The 9968-nt window shown below is 45.4% G+C and overlaps 1 protein-coding gene across 9 annotated transcripts in view; it reads left to right on the plus strand.

Moving 5' to 3' along the window:
- The window catches only part of GSS (glutathione synthetase), a 162277-nt gene extending 152629 nt beyond the window's left edge, over positions 1-9648 (plus strand). For all 9 annotated transcript variants that reach the window (XM_073559428.1, XM_073559426.1, XM_073559424.1 and 6 more), the window contains one exon: positions 4425-9648. In XM_073559428.1, the coding sequence (XP_073415529.1) occupies positions 4425-4548 (124 nt within the window). In that variant the 3' untranslated portion in view covers positions 4549-9648. The remainder of the gene's footprint in view (positions 1-4424) is intronic.
- Positions 9649-9968: the final 320 nt, after the last annotated feature.

Raw genomic sequence — 9968 nt, forward strand, 5'->3', positions numbered from 1 at the left:
CGTTGTGTCGACAGGATACAAGATCGAGTTCCTTTCTCTGCCACGGGATCGTTTCTTCCAATCCCATCCGCCAAGAGATCCGGCCTTAATCCCTGGATTTGTTTCGGCCATCGCCTCTCTTCTCAGTTCCGGGGTAATTGTGCCCGTTCCCGAATCTGAACGATTCACAGGGTTTTATTCAAACCTGTTTGTGGTGCCGAAAAAGAACGGGGCAGTCCGACCCATCTTAGATCTCAAGCTACTCAACAAGAGAGTCCGCCTTCGACATTTCAGGATGGAGTCGGCTCGCTCGGTCATCGCTTCCATGGAGGAGCAGGAATTCCTGTGTTCGATAGACATTCAGGATGCCTATCTACATGTGCCCATATTTCCCGGACATCAGAAGTTCCTGCGGTTTGCGGTTCGCCATGAACATTACCAGTTTGTCGCGCTGCCTTTCGGGCTCGCCACCGCTCCCAGAGTCTTCACGAAGATTATGGCTGCGTTGATGGCCCTGTTGAGGATCAGAGGTCTCGTTCTTTTTCCGTACCTCGACGACATTCTGATCAAAGCTCCCTCCTTTCAACAGGCCCACCTAAGTTTGACGATCGTTCTAGACACCCTGTCCAGTTTTAGGTGGATCGTCAACAGGAAAAATCCTGTCTGGTCCCGACTCAACGCCTTGTGTTTCTGGGCCTTCTGTTCGACACTTGTCGGTCAAGGGTCTTTCTCCCCCATTCTGTCCAGGTGGAACAGGTCGGCTCTATCTCTGGATCGTCCTGTTCGTCTTTCATGCCGGATCAAGCAGTCTCTCAACTGGTGGTTGACGTCTCCCCTCATTCTCTTGGGTCGATCTTTTCTTCCCGTCCACTGGCAGATTGTCACGACGGACGCCAGCCTCCTCGGCTGGGGGGCAGTGTTCCGCAATCACACTGTTCAGGGTCGATGGTCGGCTCAGGAATCAGCTCTGCCAATAAATGTCCTAGAGATACGAGCGATTCATCTGGCTCTCGTCCACTGGGAAAGGCGCCTCAAGGGTCTGCCGATCAGGATTCAGACAGACAATGCCACAGCGGTGGCATATATCAACCGCCAGGGAGGGACACGGAGTGTCTCGGCCCTGGCGGAGGTGTCCAGATTTCTTCAATGGGCAGAGATATCTGTTCCTACGATTTCCGCGGTTCATATTCCCGGCGTGGACAACTGGGCCGCCGATTTTCTCAGCCGCGAGGGTCTCGCAGCGGGAGAATGGTCCCTACATCCGGAGGTGTTTCACCTGCTCTGCCGTCAGTGGGGAACCCCGGACGTAGACCTGCTGGCGTCTCGCCTCAACAGAAAAGTCCCTCAGTTTGTCTCCAGGTCCCGGGATCCTCTGACGGTGGGCGCCGACGCACTGGCCGTTCCCTGGTCGCAGTTCAAACTCCCCTACCTGTTCCCTCCCCTGCCTCTTCTTCCCAAGTTGTTGAAGAAAATCAAAGCAGAAGGGATCCCAGTCATCCTCATTGCCCCAAATTGGCCCAGAAGGTCTTGGTTCGCAGACATTGTCAACCTTCTCGCGGACGCCCCCTGGCAGCTTCCCGACAGGGCAGATCTGCTGTCTCAAGGCCCGATTTGCCACCCCAATTCTCGGTCGCTCAATTTAACGGCGTGGCTGTTGAGACCGAGGTTTTGAAACGGGCAGGATTCTCTGATCGAGTAATTCAAACCATGATCCGTGCCAGAAAGCCTTCTTCTTCCAAGATCTATTATCGTACTTGGAAAGCCTATTTCTCCTGGTGTGAAACCAATGACGTCGCGCCCATGATTTTTTTCACTCCCTTCTGTTCTGGCGTTCCTTCAGGCAGGGCTGGATGCGGGGCTTGCCCTCAGTTCTTTGAAGGGTCAAGTTTCGGCTCTGTCCGTTTTATTTCAGAGGACACTGGCCTCCCGGCCCCAGGTCAAAACCTTTCTTCAGGTGGTGGCCCACACGGTTCCTCCGTACCGTGCTCCCGTGGATCCTTGGGACCTTTACCTGGTCCTTGAGGTTCTGCAAGGTTCTCCTTTTGAACCGCTCAGGGACGTTCCCCTTTCTTTCCTCTCTTGGAAAGTGGCCTTTCTGGTGGCCATTACTTCCATCCGGCGGGTGTCGGAATTGGCGGCTCTTTCTTGCCGCTCTCCCTTTTTGGTGCTTCATCAGGACAAGGTAGTTCTGCGGCCTCCGCCCTCTTTTCTTCCGAAGGTGGTATCCTCGTTTCACCTCAACGAGGACATTGTTCTGCCATCCTTCTGTCCGAGTCCAGCTCATCCTCGGGAGAGGTCCTTGAACAAGCTGGACCTAGTCAGGGCATTGAGAGTATCTAGCTAGGACGACTTCCTTGCGAAAGTCGGACTCTCTATTCATCATTCCTGATGGGGAGAGAAAAGGGCACCCAGCCTCAAAGGCCACTATTGCTCGTTGGATCAGATCGGCAATTTTGGAGGCATACCGGGTCAAGCATCGAGTGGCTCCTCCAGGGATCAGAGCGCACTCTACCCAGGCGGTGGGTGCCTCCTGGGCGGTGCACCACAGAGCTTCCGCGCTGCAGCTTTGCAAAGCTGCAACGTGGTCTTCGGTTCACACGTTTGTGAAATTCTACAGAGTCCACACCTACGCTTCGGCGGACGCCAGCCTAGGTAGAAGGATTCTGCAGGCTGCGGTGGTGAGTCCACTGGCCTGATGGAAGTTTGTTTCCCACCCCAGGGACTGCTTTGGGACGTCCCATGGTCTCTGTGTCCCACAATAAGGCGAACGAGAAAACAGGATTTTTGGGTTGCTTACCGTAAAATCTGTTTCTCGGAGCCTTCATTGGGGGACACAGCACCCTCCCATGTTCTACAACTCCTGTTCTTATGTTGTTTGTTGGTTACAGTTGAGTTGTTTGTTCTCAATCTATTCTGTTACTTCTCCTACTGCTTTCTCACTAACTGAGGAATTCGCCTGCCGGTCGGTGGGGTGTACACTGCGGAGGAGGAGCTAACCTTTTTTTGTGCATAGTGTCAGCCTCCTAGTGGCAGCAGCATACACCCATGGTCTCTGTGTCCCCCAATGAAGGCTCCGAGAAACAGATTTTACGGTAAGCAACCCAAAAATCCTGTTATTGATACCATTTTAAAAAAAGACAACCCCTCATTATATTCAAAATTGCATTCAGGTAGTTTATTTACCCTTCAGATGCTTTTCAGGAATTAATGCAAAGTGGCATATCAGGAATGAAAAAGTGTACTTTTACCATGTAAATGTCGATAACTTCTGAACAAGCCGCTATAGTCGGCATACTCCAAGGCCATTATTTGGTCATGAATTGCCATGGTAAACATCAGGACCACATGATCAAGATTGCAGGATGTGAAGCCCCCACACAGTTAGGGTACCGTTACACGTAGCGACGACCAACGATACGATCTGGCTAAGATCGTTTGTGCATCGCTAGTAAGTAGTCGTTGATAAGGGGCGTCAAACACAGCGATGCATGCTGGTCAGCGTGACGCCAGCGATCAAAAAATGATCCTGAACGTTCGCGCACAATCAGCGACATCGCAGCAGGGAGCCGGTCGTTTCCGCGTGTCACACTTAGCGAGATCGCTAGTGATGTCGCTGTTGCGTCATAAAATCGTTGTCGCTTCAGCGATATCACTAGCGATCTCGCCGTGTGTAACGGGGGCTTTAACCGTCTAGCTGCTTTAGTCATTGACAGCAGCATTTAAGAGGTTAAATGACTATAGTTGGTACCAACACTGATCGTGGCTGATGCAGCAAGTTGTCAGCTGTAGTGTACAGCTGACAGCTGCTTGATTGTCACCCGTGGGGGAATGCTATTCTCATATCTCAAGTCAGTAAAAAGACATTGGTGGTCACTAAGGGGTTAATGTTATTTTGAACACTTTGAGGGGTGTAGTTTTTAAAATGGTGTCAATTTTGGGTATTTTCTGTCATCTTGGTTCCTGAAAGTTTTGTAAATTATGTTGAAAAAAAGAGAGATTGCTGCACTTTTTTTTGCAATTTCACCACACTTGGAACTTTTTTCCAGTACATTATATAATAAAAGCAATGGTCTCGTTCAAAAGTACAACTCCCTCGGCAAAAAAAACAAGACCTCACACGGCCATATTGACGGAAACATGAAAAAGTTATGGCTCTGGGAAGAAGGGGAGTGCAAAATGTAACTGAAAAAAATGGAGAATGGCACTGGGTGAAGGGGTTAATAGCATAACACAGATCACTATATTATCACTGTGCGCTGATTGCCTGGGCGCTGCCCTTGTATACTACAGCTAGGGTCCTGCTCATCCAGATCAGAGAAACTTGCCATTTAAACCTTGAATGCTGCAATCAAAACACAAATCACTGTATCCTCAAGGTGTACAATTGCTGCATCCTGATATGATAAATAGTTGCCGTAATATTATTTTTTGTGTTCTTTCTGTAGGGAAGGTGAAAAGATGGTTCTCAATGAACGTGTGGGTCATCTTCTTAGGACAAAAGCCACTGAACATGCTGATGGTGGGGTGGCCGCTGGAGTCGCAGTCTTGGACAATCCTTACCTTGTTTAACAAACGATTCTTTTGTGACCTCTAACACTTAATGTGCCTACTTATCCATGCTGCACACCAGAAGAACTTGTTCAGGAAGTCCCACTTGGTGGTATATTATTTTTCTATTTTTCCATCTAACAATTGGACATACTGTATTTTTCAGACTATAAGACGCACTTTTTTTTTACTCCCAAAATGCGGAGGAAAATGGGGGATGTGTCTTATAGTCCGGATGTACCGGCTATGGTGGGGAGGTGGGGGGAGCGGTTTTGGCGGAGTAGCGGGTCACAGTGGCAGGAGCCGGAGGCTCCGGCTAAGTCCTGTGCCCGCTGCTAAAGAGAAATGAATATTCACTGCATTCCACGCCCATGGGTGTGGGGGGAAATGAATATTAATTTCTTTTTGGCATCCTGGTATGATTGGTCCCTTCCTTATTCTGTATGATTGGCTTCATCAGAAAAGATTAAAAAAAAAAACATTACACTTGCCTTCCTCCACTCCCTCGCGGTGTTCTGCTCCGGTGCCAGCAACTGCTTTATGGTTGTAAGCAGAGCATGGCAGGGACCTTCATGCACTGCTCACAAGCAGAGCACAGATGCCGGAATACTGTTGATCACAGACAGCAGTAATTATTCATTGCTCTTCAGTAGCGCGCAGTGTCAGCCACTGGCTTCCTGCAGCTGCTGGCGGTCACGTGTGCCGATACTTAAGAGAAATGAATATTCTGAATGTTCATTTCTCAAGTATCGGCACGTGATTGCCGGCAGCTGCAGGAAGCCGGTGGTTTACACTGCGCGCTACTTAAGACCAATGAATACTCACTGCTCTCTGCGATGAACAGTCCCGGTGAGTATTCCGGCAACTGTGCTCTGCTTGTGAGCAGTGCATGATGGTCCCTGCCATGCGCTGCTTACAAGCATAAAGCAGTTGCTGGCACCGGAGCAGAACACCGCGAGGGAGCGGAGGAGGGTAAGTGTAATGGTTTGTTTTTTTAAATCTTTTCTGACTGGGCCAATCATACCAGGAAAAGGATGGGGCCATGCATACCAGGAAAAGGATGGGACCATGCATACCAGTATAGGGATGAGGGCGATCATTCCTGCCAGGATAAGGATGAGGGGGACCATTCCTACCAAGATAGAGATAAGTGGGTCTTGCATAACAGGATGGGGATGAGGGGACCATATTTACCAGGATAGGGGATGTTAAGTACAGAATTGACCACATTTTTTGCTTCAGTTCCCCCCTCCCCCCTAATTTCCTCCTCCAAAACCTAGGTGTGTTTTATAGTCCGAAAAATGATACACTTTCGAACAAGGGCTTTGAGAGACTGAGATTTTACAAAATTTACAATGATCGTAATCTAAAGTAGATTTTTTGTATACAAATAAATGGCTGATAGAAGTGGAACAATTTTATTATGAGATCAATATATCAAGTGATGAGGTAAAATAAACCTCTAGTTTTACCAGCTCCCCAATTCTACACACTTATACAAAGTGGGCCTTTTGTATGTCATTTACCTTTTGTTTTATCAAATCCAACACACCCTAGTATGTTCTGATCGGTTATGACCATGTCGTCCGGTATTTGATTATTTGGGGACCAGATATACTGCTGCTGACTCAGAGTAGTTTTATTTTTTTCTAAAAATATTCCTTTTTACACTCTGTTATATTTCCTATCCATGTTATTATTTATATATTTCTACCTATATTATCGTTTTGTGTGTGTTTAAAAACTAGAGAAAACAAAGCTATTCCATTTCTGTGATATGTTGGATTGAAGATATACACATGTAAGTGCAGCTTAACGCCTTCTCATATGTATATACATCGTGCTGGGAAGTTGGCTGCTTTATCAGGACTTGTATACAGCAAGTGAAGTAAATGCTTATCTATGGCTTGATTACTTTCCTGTGTGAATTGGATTGGTTGTTACCAACATCTGGTGAGCATGTCATGTCAATAGCACCTTTAAAAATAGATTTACTTAGAAAATTGTACTACATAAATTGTGCAGTGTATGATCTTATGTGATCACATGTTGATCAACCGATCACCTGTTCAAATCCGCTTGTGGGACTAAAAGTGTATAAAAAAATGTAAAATTGCAATCCCTCAAATCCTATATTTTTTTTAATAAATTAAAAAAAGCACAACAGAAATGCCCTATAGAAAATAAAAAATTAAGCATATTTAATATCGTCCATAACAACCTGTACTACAAAACTATATGCCTACCACAAAAAAGTGATTTTATTTTGTAAAAGTAGTATTAAATTAAAGATATTACTACAATCGTATCAACCCATACGCTATAAAAATACAAAAAAGAACCAGAGGTGCAGGATTTTTTTTTTCCTCTCTCTCCTACCGCATTCACACTGTGTGCTAAAATACAGCGCATTACAGTTACAGCAAAATGAATGATATTTCAGAAATCTCATGCACATGCTGCTTATTTTTACCTTGCAAAAACGCTGCAAAAAAATTGACATGCTGCAGATCTGGATGTTTTATCCATTCAAATGAATGAGGAAAACGCATCAAAATCGCAAGCAAACACATTTTTCCTGCCAATACTACAGTATTTGCTGCAGATTCTTCTACTGCACATACTGAACATGTGCACATACCCTAATAAAGCAGATAAGAGAACTGCACATATGCAAAGCAATGTCGTTTCTGCATTATGTGGCAGTTCTGTGGTGCTATTTCAAGTGGAATCTGTAAAAAATAAAAAAATAACGTGTGGTGAGTTTTTCACCAATACCGGAGACACTTACACACTTAGACCCATTCAAGGGAATGGGTCTGCGGGCATGTCAGCGTTTTTCCATGGGCAAAACACTCTGACGTGTCTGTTTAGCAGCATCACAGGCCGCAAAATGTCCTGCACATCCATGTGTCATCAGTGTGACACGTACTGGCACCTGGGAATCAGCGGCTCCGTTCCGCTGGCATGAGGTGCTGAAGACCGCTTACATCATTGTCCCCTGCTCTGTCTGCAATCTTGTATTCAATTCATGTTTAAAATTCGCATTGCACTTACCTATCACCTAATCCCCTGAAGCTATTGTCCTCTGTAAACAAACAAAAATAACTATCACTCACCTGTCAATCTGTCCCATGCCATAATCAATGTCTGCGATAAATAGTTTTCAACCTGGACGGTGCCAAGATGCTACCGTCCAGGCTGAAAACCACTGGAACTTGAGCTGCTGTGAGCGTAGCGTCAGTGACCTCATTGAGGTTACCGCATGTCACTAAGGCTGAGTTCCCAGCCGGGCTGATGAACTGTTGGACCAGATGGCCCAGGAGGTCCCTTCCAACTCTACGATTCTATGATTCTAACTGTGGTGACCTCAGTGAGATCACTGCTAGCGCCATAAGGAAAAGTGTCATGGTGCAGCTCTGAGTTCACTATTAGGCTATGTGTACACGGTGCGGACTCTGCTGTGGAATTTTCCACGCAGATTTTGCTAAATCTGCAGGTAAAATGACCTGCGTTTTACTTGCAGATTTAGTGCAGTTTTTGTGCGGATTTCCCCTGCAGATTTCTATAATGGAGCAGATGAAAAACTGCTGCAGAACTGCACAAAAGTGACATGCTGTAGTTTTAAATCTGCACGGAAAAATCTGCAGCATGTGCACAGCATTTTTTGTTTTACATAGCCTTAAATGGAACTGTACATCACTTGCAGTTCTGCAGGGCCAAATCTGGTGCAGAACTGCACCAGAATCTGCACCGTGTGCACATACCCTTAGAGGTTCTCACGGTGAACTGCAGTGAACTCACTGAACTCAGTGCTGCACCGTGACTTTTATCTCACGGTGCTAGTGGACATCCCATTAAAGTCACCGCAGTTCACCGTGAAGCCTGCTCTCGCTGCAGCGAGTTATTCTCCCCAGCTTTTGTGTGAGCAGTTGCCTCTGGCTACCGCTCATGCTGATGAGCAAATGTCGCACAGAAGGATTACGGTATGGGACACTAGATTCTTTCAACTTCAGACAGGTGAGAGATATTGGTGTTTTTTTTTTTTTTTGTCTGTTTACAGGGGATTAGGTGTTAAGGTGAGTATAATGATTTTTTTTTTTATTTATTAATTTTACACTTGAATACAACTCACAACATTGCCTGCGATCAGCGTGAGCAGGGGCCAATGATGTGAGCAGTCTTCAGCACCCAGCGCCTGAGTACAGCGCGAATGGAGCAGTTTTTTTTCTCAGGCACCGATAGGACACACTGTTGCCACACGTATGCAACACACGGATATCTCCAGTACTGGCTTTTCCAGTAACAGCATTATTAGGCCATGTGAAAGAGCCCTTACAGGTAGAGCTATTTTCCATCCAGATATTCTTTTCATGTCCAAATGGAAACACTGATGAAAAATCTGTCCATGTTTTTCATCAGTGAGTTTCTCATGAGTAAAAAAAAAAAAAAAAATTGCAAAGCTTCTACCCATTACAGTGTTAACACACAGATTGTCTTTCTATGTTTATCCGTTGTTTTCATGGACCCATAGACTTGCATTGAGGATTTTGATCCAGATCACGGATTCAAATGGACAGGTTTCCGTGATTTTTTTTAAAAAAAAGCAGGCGAGTATAAGTTTTTTTTTTTTTTTCTTCTCTTTTATGGACGCCAAACAGATTGTCCTAGTAGTGGATAACCCCTTTAATTTGAAAAGTCATGTCAGAATAGCTGTATAAACCTGTTTGAAAGTTTTTTCGATTTGATATTAAAGTGATTATTTTATGAACGGAGCAAGAAGTCACTGTGGAACGGTCTCTTTAACTAGTCATCCAAGGTGTATTGGCCGGGCTAGCATTTTAAAGCCTGTTTTAACACCCAGTCTCAGATTCATGCAGCCTATTGTTTGGTCAGCATAAATTAGCTGCCTGGTTACCTTTTAATCACAGTATCCTTTTGTCCTGTAATCCATTTGATCTATGACATGCTGAGAAATCATTTTAACTGAGTTTCACTTTAACCCTACACCTCTATTTAGAAATTCCTGTTCTGATATCCTAGTTTTTAAATAAATGTGTATGTTGAGAAATGTGAATGGAAAAAGACAATAAAATGATTTTGTATGGTCTTGTCACATTATTATTACCGTATTATTTATATAGCGCCATTGATTCCATGGTGCTGTAAATGAGAAGGGGTTACATACAAATTACAGATATCACTTACAGTTAACAAACACAGACTGATACAGAGCAGAGAGGACCCTGCCCTTTCGGGCTTACATGCTACAAGATGGTGGGGAAGGAGACAATAGGTTGGGGGGTTGCAGCAGCTCCAGTGATGGTGAGGAGGTAGCGGGATCATTGCAGGCTGTAGGCTTTCCTGAAGAGGTGGGTTTTCAGGTTCCATCTGAAGGATCCGAATGTGGTTGATAGCCGGACGTGTTGGGGAAAAAAATT

The sequence above is a fragment of the Dendrobates tinctorius genome, unplaced genomic scaffold, assembly GCF_039654945.1.
Source record: "Dendrobates tinctorius isolate UK_male_01 unplaced genomic scaffold, ASM3965494v1 ptg000270l, whole genome shotgun sequence".
Lineage (NCBI taxonomy): Eukaryota > Metazoa > Chordata > Amphibia > Anura > Dendrobatidae > Dendrobates > Dendrobates tinctorius.